Source organism: Microtus ochrogaster, chromosome 7, assembly GCF_000317375.1.
Source record: "Microtus ochrogaster isolate Prairie Vole_2 chromosome 7, MicOch1.0, whole genome shotgun sequence".
Classification (NCBI taxonomy): Eukaryota; Metazoa; Chordata; class Mammalia; order Rodentia; family Cricetidae; genus Microtus; species Microtus ochrogaster.
The window spans coordinates 4985296-4996926 of NC_022014.1; the positions used below are offsets into that span (position 1 = coordinate 4985296).

Below are 11631 nucleotides of genomic sequence, written 5' to 3' on the forward strand. Positions count from 1 at the left end.
GCAAATAAAACACTTAATGTATGGCATTAGGTTCTTAGGCACAGTTTATGGAATAAGCTCTTGTAAATGATACAACTGAGAAATGAAGTATTAAGGAAGGTAGGCTGTATGACCTCTGCTCAGGCCAGACCCAGCTCACTACATTAGAGCTTCCTAGACTTCCTCTAGTGTAGACGACACTTAGTGAAGATTCAGTATTAATTCTTTAAGAGGCCCTTAGGTCAAAGGAAATTACTGTCAGATGTGTTTTTATTAAGCAGGCAAACCCAAACAGTACTTAGGACCTCACAATTTATAGTAAACATTTGGAAAAGTTAGCAAACATGAATTTTTTTTATTGATTTTTTTTTTGTTGTTGTTGTCTTTTAAGACAGGGTTTCTTGTGTAGTCTTGGATGTCCTAGAACTCATTCTGTAGACCAGGCTGGCCTTGAACTCAGATATCCACCTGCCTCTGCCTCCTGAGTGCTGGCATTAAAGGTGTGTGCCACCACTACCCAGAGACAAACTCTATTTTTAACCATTATTCCTGGGATCCGTGAACTTGCCAGAGATAGTACCACCCTTGTCTTGGTCTGCGTCAGTTTTCACAGTAATGCTTCCACAGCTGAGGCCTGCAGACAGACACAGACCACTAAGAAGGACTAAAGCAGCCATTGCGGGTCAGCCTTGCACTGAGCATGGTGCACAGCAATGTTGCTAACACCGCTTCCTTCACACGTCCGGCCTGCGAGCTCACTGCAGTTCCTCTGGGCTCCTCCAGTGAGGGCCTGCACACTGGCTGTGGCACAGAGCCCTACCTGGCCTGCCCGACTGGGGTTATTTGTTTCTGGTCACGGTGCTTAAGAGGATTTGTTCCATATCCTTTGACTTGGCTCCCACTCCAGTAAACCATTGTCATTTGCTGTTTCCCCGTTCAGTATCAGTGACAAGAGTAATTTGAAAAGAGAATATTGTAAATTAAGAGATGACCTTAAAGAAAGCTCACCTGATCTGAGAAAGTAGCCAGCTTTCCTCATAGCTACTGGCTGTCAACACATACTTCCTTGTTGATAGGACTGAAAATTCCAGAAGCACCGAGCTGCTTCTGCCTGCCACGGTACATCTCCAAAGTGGGTTCTGGCATGTCTTCCTGCTGATGTGGGCATGGCAGAGACAGATACAGGTGAGAGAGCACCACACACCCTGTTTATCTGGTGGACTTCCCTCCTTTTTGTCCTTCTAGTCCCAGGGACAAAGATATCCCACCTGGCCCACAGACCAGAAAACAACTATTATTGTGTATGCTGGGTCTTGAGGCCACTTAAGATTCACTACACAGTTGTGGCTGACACAGAAAACAGGAAAGGCAAGTGAGACTGTGTAACATCCCAGAGGCTTCTTTCCTTCTAAGAGGGGCAAATTCATTTGATTAGTGTTGTGCCCACTGACCCTCAAACCATAGAGCAGGCAGAAGACGCCCTTATCCCAAGTGAATGGCCCTGACTGAAGCTCAGGTGGTCCCAAGCTGAGCTGCTTAGGGAGCCGTACTGTGTGGGCCATGACATTTAATTGGTGCCCAGGACCCAGCTGCTGCCTAAGGCCTATGCTAACTTTTTTTTGTTGGCTGGAAGGACGGTAGGGTACCCGGGAGCTCCCAGGAGCAGGGAGTGGGTGACAGGCTAGCCACTACCTTCAGACACCTACCACCTGCTGAGAACCAGTGGGATGGGGCCCTATACTGAAAGCCACGTGTGCCAGATCTTACTGGTCCAGGCCACCTTTCTCTGCACATTGGCTGCCCCTAGGTGTGCACCCATTCCCGCCATTAGTCTCTCTGATGTGTGAACGAGATAGAAACATGAATTGTGTTGCCTTGCTGGGTGTGTGGGAACGGGGTGTTGGTCCACTTGAGTCTGTTCCAGCTTCAGGTCGAGAAATGAAGCTCGGCCAGGCACACTTTTGAAAACGTGAGTGGGGCTGGATCAGTTTGCTCCTCGGCACTTCATAACCAGCACACGCATGCCTGCAGCCTCAGTACAGAGCCCAGAAAGTGCAAGCTGGAGGCAGGAGGATCAGAAGATGAAGACCGTCCTGGGCTACAAACACATCCTGAGGTATATGAGGATGGTAGTGGGGTTTCTGGCAGCGGAAGAGGCAGGTGGGAGACCCTACCTTTGAGACCGTCCACGTGAGACACAGAGATGTGCACCAGTGCCACGCCGGCTTCCTGGAGGTGTCTTGTCTTTTGTACTCTTATTAATTCCTTCTAGTCCTGCACGCCAGGTGCCTGGCCAGCTGGCAGATCCGCTGTACGTTGCTGACCTTAGCCTTTCTGGCTCCTGCCCTCTAGGCCGACCTGCTCTGGAATTCACCCAACCTCCTGTAGCTGCCCACTCCTGTATCTTATTTCCATGTCTCCCCGAGTATGCAAGGTCTTCCTTCCTAAGGAGGGTTCTGTCCCTTTAACATGGCAGTGTTGTCCTTGGAGACCCAATCCCTCCTGCACAGAGCTTCTGATGGAGGGGTAAATGATGGCACCCAGAAAAAGGTTCACATTCTAACACTTGGCAAAAGAGAACTTTGGGAGCCGGAAAGATGGCTCACTTGGCAAAGTGTGTACCCACCCAGAAGCGTAAGGATCCAAGTCAGATCCACAGCGTTCACATAACATCAGTATGGCATGGGTTTGCTGGCCAGCCGCTCTAGCCAACGTGGTGTTCTTTAGATTCAGTGAGACACCCTGTCTCATAAAATAGGATGGGGAGCAACAGAGGATGTCCTCTATCAGCCTCTGGCCTCCGTATGTGCACGTAGACTCACAGTTGGGGGGAGGGCAGAGATGTGATCAGGGCAGTGAGATGGGACAGTATCCTGACTTATCTGAAGGTGAGGGGCTGGAGTGACAGCAACCTTCCCCTAGAGTGGGGCGCACATGATGGGTAATGGACTTCTGGCTAGTTTTCATGGATCGGGGTATTTTGTTCCAGAAGCCCCAGAATAGGAACACAAAGACACAAGACCCAGCCCTGAGTTATGTTGTCTTGTGATGTAGGCACTTGGGGTTCTTCAGAGCTTGTTCCCCAAGGAAGAATTCCCACCCAGAGCCTGTAGCAGCTTACCAGCTTGGGAGGTAAGGGGTCATCCTAAGCCACAGAGCAGAGCAGCTGTCCTGTCCATGTACAACACATCTGGAAATTAGCCTCTGGCTATAAGGTGACTTTAAGGTGTCCCAGACACAAGTAGATAAGCCAGCATACTTACTACCCATCCCTGGTGAAGACCGGATGGACAAAGAACACTATCACACATTTTATAACCACGCACAAACATTATCAGACACTGTTTGTACAGCAGCAAGGAGGCTCTATGTCTGTTGAAGTTAGTACGTGTTGTTGGCCTGCACCGGGCCCCAGTGGGATGGCCACATAGGCAGCCCCATTGTTCTGTGCTCTTGGATGAAGGGCACACATGTGCCCTGGGGAGGTCATAACTGCCTGAGCCTTTAAAACTGGCAGGGCAGGGCAGGGCAGGCTGGCATTGCCTGAGCAGCGACCTGGAGAGGTAGCCGCTCTGCAATTGCACGCTGCTTTTTTTACTTTAAAAGTAAAAGGAGAAATTAGTATCAGAATATTCCAGGTTTTTGGCAGAATTTCTACAGGCATCTCTGTACCAAGCTTGGTCAGTGGAGCAAGCTCCCTCGTTCATCAGCCAGAGCAGATCTATTCTAGACCAGTCACTTCAGTGACTGTACCCAGGCCAGGCTTCCAGGTGAGTGAATGAGGAACCCAGGGTCTCTCCTGTCGTACAGGTGCGGGGGGGGGGGGGGGGGAGAAGACTGATGGCTCCCAGTTGGGGGGGGGCACAGCGTTACAAAAGGGTGACAAGGTCACTGCTTCTTTGTCCTGACCACCCACAATCTCACAGGATGAGGTGCGCAGGGCTGGTGGGGGTGTTGTTCACCCTGCTCAGCCTGTTGCAGCTGGCTGTGACTCTAAACATCGCAGCCTTCAACATCCGGTCTTTTGGAAACACTAAAATGTCCAATGCTACCATCTCTGGCTACATTGTGGAAGTAAGTTCAGGGTGGACCATGCCCAAGAGCAGACAGACCCCCAGGGGAGGTGGTAGCTTTGCTAAGGGCCACAGAAGCCAGTGAACCTCAGGCCTTACCAGTCCCTGGGTTGTCAGCCCAGATCACTGTCTGTGGCCGGCGGATATCTGACAAGAGTTCCAGGACAGGCTCCAAAGCACAGAGAAAAAAAAAAAAGAGCGTAAGCTACAGCCCTGGGCTGCTGGTGGCAGGACTGTCCACCTAGCCTGCCTTGCTAAGCTGTTGTGACCCTACCCCCAGATCGTGCGTCGCTATGACATCGTCCTTATCCAAGAGGTCAGAGACACCCACCTGGTGGCTGTCGGGAAGCTTCTGGATGTGCTCAATCGGTGGGTGACAGTGCCGGGGTTCTGGAGTGTGGATAGCACAATCACTTCTCGGGAAACAGCCTCACGCCCCTTGTGCTCCATGGATGGAACCTTGCTATCGGATCCCAGGAGGTTCCCTCTGTGGCCCCAAAGGACCTTTGGTTTCCTTTATCCAGGGACGTGCCTGACACCTATCGCTATGTGGTCAGTGAGCCGCTGGGCCGCAACAGCTACAAGGAACAGTACCTTTTTTTGTACAGGTAAAGAACTATGCTGTCAACTCCCAAGAATACAAGCATGAAATGTAGATAGGACCCCCAAATCTGTACTGCAGAGGCTGAGGGTGGTCTAGAAAGCCCAGGGCACCCCCTTTAACTTGGGAGGCCCTTACAGAGTAGGGTAGCAATGGTATTACAGGACAAGAGCACAGGACCACGATAAGGCTAAGGCCGGGTGGGCATCTACTCTGGCGCCTCTTACAGCTTGTAACAGGACAAGACAGACTTGGGTTAGCCGTGTGCTATGGTGAGTTCCCAGGAAAGGTTTCTAGAAGGCTGGAGAGTGGCTCTCACCCCTGAACTCACCTCCTGTCTCGTCTTTCCTTAGGCCTGACCAGGTGTCTGTTGTAGACAGCTATTACTATGATGATGGCTGTGAGCCTTGTGGAACTGACACTTTCAGCCGAGAGCCAACCATTGTCAAGTTCCATTCCCCGTTCACCAGTGAGTGTTGCTGTGCTCCACTTTCAGCCCTGCCCAGGCCAAGGGAAGTCACAACTGGCAGCTCTCTTCCAGACATCTAGAAGCCTTTGGCAGGGCTGCCCCATTCCCCACCACTCCCGCCACTCACTCCCGCGGGAGTGCCCTCAGGTCCCAGTGTTCTTAATTTACATTTAACTACAAGGACATTGCCTACCCTCTGGAGGCTGTCACACAATCTATCGCTGATCCAGAGCTAAGCCAGGCCTTGCTGAGGGTCCCAACTACAGTCCAGGCTGGTCTCTGGATCCATGTCTATCTACTGTCTCCTCAGTGGTCAGAGAGTTTGCGATTGTGCCCTTGCACGCAGCCCCAGCAGATGCTGTGACTGAGATTGATGCCCTGTATGATGTTTACCTGGATATCAAAAAAAAATGGGACCTAGAGGTGAGCCCATCCTAGGGACAGTGGTTCTACTGGCCCTGACTGTCTCTGGACTAACAGTCATGTTTCCTGGTAGGACGTCATGTTCATGGGTGATTTCAATGCTGGCTGCAGCTACGTAAGCTCCTCCCAATGGTCTTCCATCCGCCTTCGGACAAGCTCTCTCTTCCAGTGGCTGATCCCTGACAGTGCGGACACCACGGTCACATCGACAGAGTGTGCCTACGACAGGTAAGCAGCCAAAACGTGCTCATCCAGACTCAGAATCAGTGAATCTGCCAGTTCCTGCCAGTGCAGGGCCTTCTCTTAATACTCCTGGGTGGACCAAGTTTGGACCCCAGGGCCAGGAAACCATTACCTAAGAGTCTATGTGGGACAAGAGGGTGAAGGAACCTTGTCCCCTGATGTCCTACAGGATCGTGGTTGCTGGATCTCAGCTCCAGAGCGCTGTTGTTCCCAACTCAGTTGCTCCCTTTGACTTCCAAGCAGCCTACAAACTTACCCAGAAGCTGGTAGGTGTCCCTCCTTCATGTGGTTTGCATTAGCCTGAGGCCAAACAAGAGCTGGCTTTGGTGATTCCCGACATTGCTACTGTTTCCCACACGAGATGTGGGCGGAGGGGGGGTTAGGTCATGCTCTGGCCTCATGCCCTCCCTGCCTCCCCACCTCTGCAGGCTGAAGCCATCAGTGACCATTACCCGGTGGAGGTGACACTCAAGTAAACCTGATGCCATCAGGCAGTGCAGTAGGTGCTTCTGGTGGGGGAGACTGCACCTGTCCAGCAGACATGAGCAGTACTCCAGCCCTCTCTGTCTCAGAGCAGTCAGAAGCCTACCATGTGGACTGCTATACTGTTTAATTGAGGTAAATAAAGCCGAACTTGAGCAATTGGTGGTAGCATCCGTGTATCAAGTCCTCCCTCCCCAGGCAGCTCCATCTGTCACTGAGAAGGCCTGGGTTGCACACTAGACCCAGTCTCTGGGCTGTCAGTGTTTCTCCAGGGCCTTGACCAGAAGGTCGTTCAAGCGGCCTACCATGGGCCGGGGATCATCAACGAGTCCTGCGGCTATCATGGCGTTCTCATAGATCTGAAATGTAGGGATGGGAGATAAAAATCAGGATGGGGGTTCAAGTCCAGTCTGACCTACATGTGACCTCTGGGAAGAGAGCAGCTTCCTACCCCAGGCAGACAAAGAGAAACGGTCCTCCTCACCTGATCTACCAGCAGCTGGGCCAGCTCCGGCTCACGCTCTCTCAGCTGACTGAGCTTCTTTATTAGTATGTGCCTGCATCATGGAAACCAAGAGGGAAACCAGCTCAAACTGAGCATCTCTAACCAGAGCTGCTGCCCTTATGTTATCATTATTAGAACACTAAAAACCACAATGTATCTGTCTAGCACAAAAAAATACCAGGATTCTAGAAAACACCCAGATAACAATCACCATAAGAGTGTCAGTATCCCCAGACAGAGGTGGTGCAGCCTTTAATCCCAACACTCGGGAGGCAGAGGCAGAGGCGATCAAGGCCAGTCTGGTTTACAGAGTGAGTTCCAGGACAGTTGGGGCTACATAGAGAAACAAATTCAAATTTTGAACACCATTCAAAAACAAAAAGAATCAAACAAACTCTCAATTAACCCGAAGTCTAAACTAGAGAGCTTTTTAGAAAGAGGTGATTCTGCAGAAACCCTAAAGCAGCTAAGATTTATAAATTACATTAAAACTAAGATCATACCACCATCAAGATACGTTAAGATAATAGCCATTAGAAACTAAAGCCAGGCATAGTGGTGTACACCTATAACGCCAGCACTCGGGAGGCAGAAGGGCTCTGTGAGTTAGAGGCCAGCCTAGTCTACATAGCAAGTTCCAGTCTGGCAAGGCTCCGTGGTGAGACCATCTCAAACAAACTAACTACAAAGGAACACTGAAGAAGAGAAGCAGCAGGAGAGAAGTCTGGGAAGACAGGTTCTATGGCAGGCCAAAAATGTAAGGTGCTCACCCCATCACAGACCTGGGAACTCTGGAGACTGCCTGGACCACTGAAGATTGTACAGCCTAGAGAAGCATGTGCTCATAGCTACCCTGCTCCCAATAGCTCCAAACTAGAAGTCACACAAATCTGTCCACCCAGTGAACGTCCTCTGTCACACACACCAGGACCCGCCCCATAAAGTTAAAAATGGCAACTTCCAAAAGTGGTTTTCAGGGTTCAAAGATGGGGGAAAGACCAGCAATGTTCTGTGTAAACTTCCAGTAAGACCTTTTAACTTCTGCTTAGCTCCAAGGGCTTCTCTCAGAAGTACATCCTTATCACACGATCTGTGGTGGGAGCTGGAGCCTGGGCATACCTGGGGTTGATCTCCAGGGTAGGCTGTAGCAGTTGAGCGCGTTCCTCCTGGGTCTTGGCCAGCTGCTGCATGCGCAGGAAGTGCCGAGCAGCCCCCATCTCCAGCACCGTGACCATGGCAGGGTGGGTATCCAGGCGGAAAGTCACCTGCAAGCAAGGCTCAGGATGAGGAAGAACCCAATAGCGAAGGGCCTGGTAGAGTCTCCATCCTGGCTCAGTACCCTCCTGTGGACCCTCGCAGCTACAGCCGGGCTCTGTAAGTTCCACAGTACTGCAGGGAGGCTTTACCTTCACGGTGGTGACACGAGACCCCAGTGCGTTCCTCATCCAGGCCATTAGCTCCTCTGTTTCCTTCTCGGACAAGCGCTCAGCAGCTGCACGAGAGAAGAGAGTGAGCCTAGGGACGGCTGACCATGGTCTCGCTCTGTGGGCTCCACTCAGCACACTCCTGAGCCAAGTCTAGCCACACTGCCTTGCCAGGAACTAGGACAGAGGCTCTGGGAAAGGCCTTTCACTGACATAGAGAAACCTGGAAAACACTGGTGCGTCCCTGTCCTTTGCAAATTTTTCAGGACTTTAAAAAGTCTGAGCCCAACCATGGTGACACGCAGCTGTAATCCAGTACTCAGAGCAGTGAGGGAGGAGGATCATGGCAAACCTGGGCTACAAAATGAACTCCCATCTTAAAAAAAGGGGGAGGGAGCTGGGTGGTGGTGGTGCATGCCTTTAATCCCAGCCTTAGTGATGTGAGCCCACAAGACTACACAGTAAAAGCTGATGGACCACTAGGCAGACTTACAGGACTGTACACTCCATATAAGGGAGCTAATTTGCAGGGCTTCAGGAACACTTGTCTCTTGGATTGCCACTGTCAATTCTGTAGAAATCTTGTGAAATCATGACGTTTCACCCTTCCATAATATCCCAGAAGTGTAGAAATCATTCCTTAAACCTGACTTCTCCTGTACTGGCAACTGGATGACTTCCACCACGGGGCACAGGTGTAAAAGCATTCACTCAGCCAAACCCAAACCCTTTGTTCTAACAGTCAAATCTACATAAGCTAGTCCCCCACAATTATTATTATTTTCCGATACAGGGTTTCTCTGTGCAGTTTTGGAACCTGTCCTGGAACTAGCTCTTGTAGACCAGGCTGGCCTAGAACTCACGGAGATTCGCCTTCCTCTGTCTCCCGAGTGCTGGGATTAAGGGCATGTGCTACCACTGCCTGGCTTCCACAATTATTCTTATTGACAGGACTCATTGACAAGAAAGGAGCCCCAAGTAGGAGGCACTGAACAGAGAGACAGTATGTCTGCTCTCACTGACAAACAGCAGACTCAGGAAGGTGTAATCCACTGGTCTTTTGCTCTAACCTAACAAGCTATTAATATTCTGTATTTACCCTTCATTTGAACTAACATGATCATAGCCCAGGAAATTATCTGTTTATGCCTTTACCCCTAGAGATACAGGAAAAGGCCTTGAGTCACTAAAGCAGCCCCAGACAAAGAAACTCCTCACCTGGGCGCTTGTAGGCACCCTGCTGGGAATGGACAACTCAGCTAGCAAGACTCTAATGCAAATCAAGCACTTCTGCCTTCCTCTCAGGCCTGCTGGTTACTATGGTTACCGAGGCTGTGTTCTCAGAGGCAGGGAAGGAAGCAGAGGTGCTCAGAAAGTACAACAGCACTGATGTGTTTACTACGATTATTATTCACAAACTTCTAGATTAACTAGTTACACTTAAGAAATACAGTTAGTGCACAGAAACTTTTTAGAATTTTGTACTGATACTTAAATTAATTCCCCTGATAGATGCTGGGGAGCTTCACAGCCACGCCCTCTCTGAGACATAGGTGCCTCCTTTACTTATTTGGTGATTCTGTGAAGACGTGCTTGTTACCTGGAAGCCAGGTGGGATGGGTAGAGCAGTCACAGAACAGCAAAGGACAGGAAGGGGGAACATGGAGAGTCTCAGAGAGGGCGCAGGAAGAATAAATGAGACATGATAAAAGACTTGTATGAGCTAATTTATTTTATTTACCCTCAGATATCTTTAGTCAGTTTTTGCCTGCTATAGTGATCCTTCTGGATCCTAAGAGGTTTAGTGGGATTAACCCCAACATAAACCCCCCGATAACTTGGGAGGCAGCCTGTGAACTCTGTGAGTTCAAGGCCAGCCTGGTCTACAGAGCGAGTTCCAGGTCAGGCTCCAAAGCTATACAGAGAAATCCTGTCTCAGGAAAAAAACAAGGGGGTGGTAGCAAAGCAATGCCTGGGCCCTGCATATTTCCCAAGCAGCCTCCTGCATAGGCTGGTGAACCAGAATGCGAGTGAAAAAGAAAGCTCTATGTTCATGGGCAGGTCAAGATGGCCCTGTGGGTCAAGCGACAGTCTTCTGCCCAACATTCACATGGGACCATACCCCAGAGAGAGATGGGAGTCACCTGGAGATGTGTCCTCAAACTTTTCTTCCTTATAGTGGTCAACGACAATGTCTGTCTCCACAGAGATCAGTTTCTTCTTGTCAAACTCTCGCAGGTGCAGCAGAGTGAGTTCATCAAACTGCTCGTAGCAGAAGAGCACCTGTGGGCAGCCAAGCCTGTCAACCCACAGTACAGAGGGGACATCATGGACACGGGGCTCACCAGAAGCTTCTGAGAGGCTCTGGCTGTCTTAGTGACAGATACACACATTATTCATCTACCCAACAACAGCCGCATCACAGACAGGCACTGCCTACAGGCCCTCAAACACATTCAGTCATTTTCTCCCACACAGAGTTGGGAGTTCAAGCCCTTTCCTCAGAGCTCAGACCCTCTAAGATACCAATGTTGGCCCGGCAAAGGGCCAGAGCCCACCCACCTCAGTGTGTTTCTGCTTCATGGCCTCGTAGTACGGTGAATGCTCAGCCAGGTGCCGGTTAGGGGCACAGAGGTAATAGATGTTACGGGTGCCAGCCTGCATTCGGCTGGCATAGTCTGATAAACTGGTCAGCTGTCCAGCAGGCAGGGCTGAAGACTCGTACCGTAGCAGCTTCGCGATGTCCTCCTGCAAATATGTGGGTAAATCAGTGCTTACCCCAGGGCCAAGATCTGAGCATCATCCCCAACTCTTGGTGAAGCCTGAAGACCCCCACTGAAGATATAGAGGACCTAGGTGGCTTAGGGCCTGCAGAAGAGCTGGGTGAACTGTTTCAGGGTTGCCAGCCCTATTCATGCAGACACTACTCTGGTGCCTAGTATCTTCTCTCTCTTCAGTGACAACTGGACACAGACAAAAATTCCACATTTCCCAGTCTCCTCAGACCCAGGAGTGTTCATGGTACCTGTTCTTGAGTATATAGCAGAGAGAAGGGCCCTTAGGGAACAGGACAAAGATATGATCCATGCAGCCCATATGGGCTGTGCAGAAAGGAACAGCGGCAAGGCAGGTCTTGGAGCTACCAGCTTGGAAGCTATCTTACCTAAACCACTGTCACTTCTGACCATCCCAGCACAAAAACCTGGGGAAAAGATATGAAGAACAATTTGGGCAGATCCAAATGAACGTGCTATATGCTGTGCCTTGGACACAAAGGAGACCGAAGCAGACAGAGACAAAGGTTTTCAGATCTGCCAAAGCAAGGCACATCTGGTTCTTTTTTTTTTTTTTTTTTTTTTTTTACGGCATCGGAAATTAAGCATGTTCCCTACACGACCTTTTAAGGTTCTTCATGTCATTTCTGTCAGTCC

The 11631-nt window shown here is 50.3% G+C and overlaps 2 protein-coding genes across 2 annotated transcripts in view; one reads left to right on the plus strand and one right to left on the minus strand.

The window, feature by feature from the left end:
* The first annotated feature begins 452 nt into the window (after positions 1-452).
* Positions 453-6320, plus strand: Dnase1 (deoxyribonuclease 1). Its single transcript, XM_026780585.1, has 7 exons — positions 453-4053; positions 4333-4421; positions 4577-4660; positions 5007-5122; positions 5433-5545; positions 5619-5773; positions 5958-6320. The coding sequence occupies exons 1-7, from the start codon at positions 3820-3822 to the stop codon at positions 6085-6087; spliced, it is 921 nt and encodes a 306-aa protein (XP_026636386.1). The 5' UTR covers positions 453-3819; the 3' UTR covers positions 6088-6320.
* Positions 6321-6381: 61 nt separating this feature from the next.
* The window catches only part of Trap1 (TNF receptor associated protein 1), a 34595-nt gene continuing 29345 nt past the window's right edge, over positions 6382-11631 (minus strand). Inside the window, exons 13-18 of the mRNA XM_005349239.3 lie at positions 10763-10948; positions 10345-10483; positions 8183-8268; positions 7896-8041; positions 6756-6828; positions 6382-6630 (exon numbers count right to left, since the gene is read on the minus strand). Of these exons, the coding sequence (XP_005349296.1) occupies positions 6529-6630; positions 6756-6828; positions 7896-8041; positions 8183-8268; positions 10345-10483; positions 10763-10948 (732 nt within the window). The 3' untranslated portion in view covers positions 6382-6528. The remainder of the gene's footprint in view (positions 6631-6755; positions 6829-7895; positions 8042-8182; positions 8269-10344; positions 10484-10762; positions 10949-11631) is intronic.

Excerpts from the sequence above, each read along its gene's own strand:
- Dnase1 (XM_026780585.1), top strand. The coding sequence starts at position 3,820 with ATGGCTCCCAGTTGGGGGGGGGCACAGCGTTACAAAAGGGTGACAAGG. Across the intron at positions 4,054-4,332 it reads TCTCTGGCTACATTGTGGAA|ATCGTGCGTCGCTATGACAT; the intron begins GTAAGTTCAGGG and ends CCCTACCCCCAG. Across the intron at positions 5,546-5,618 it reads AAAAAAAATGGGACCTAGAG|GACGTCATGTTCATGGGTGA; the intron begins GTGAGCCCATCC and ends GTTTCCTGGTAG.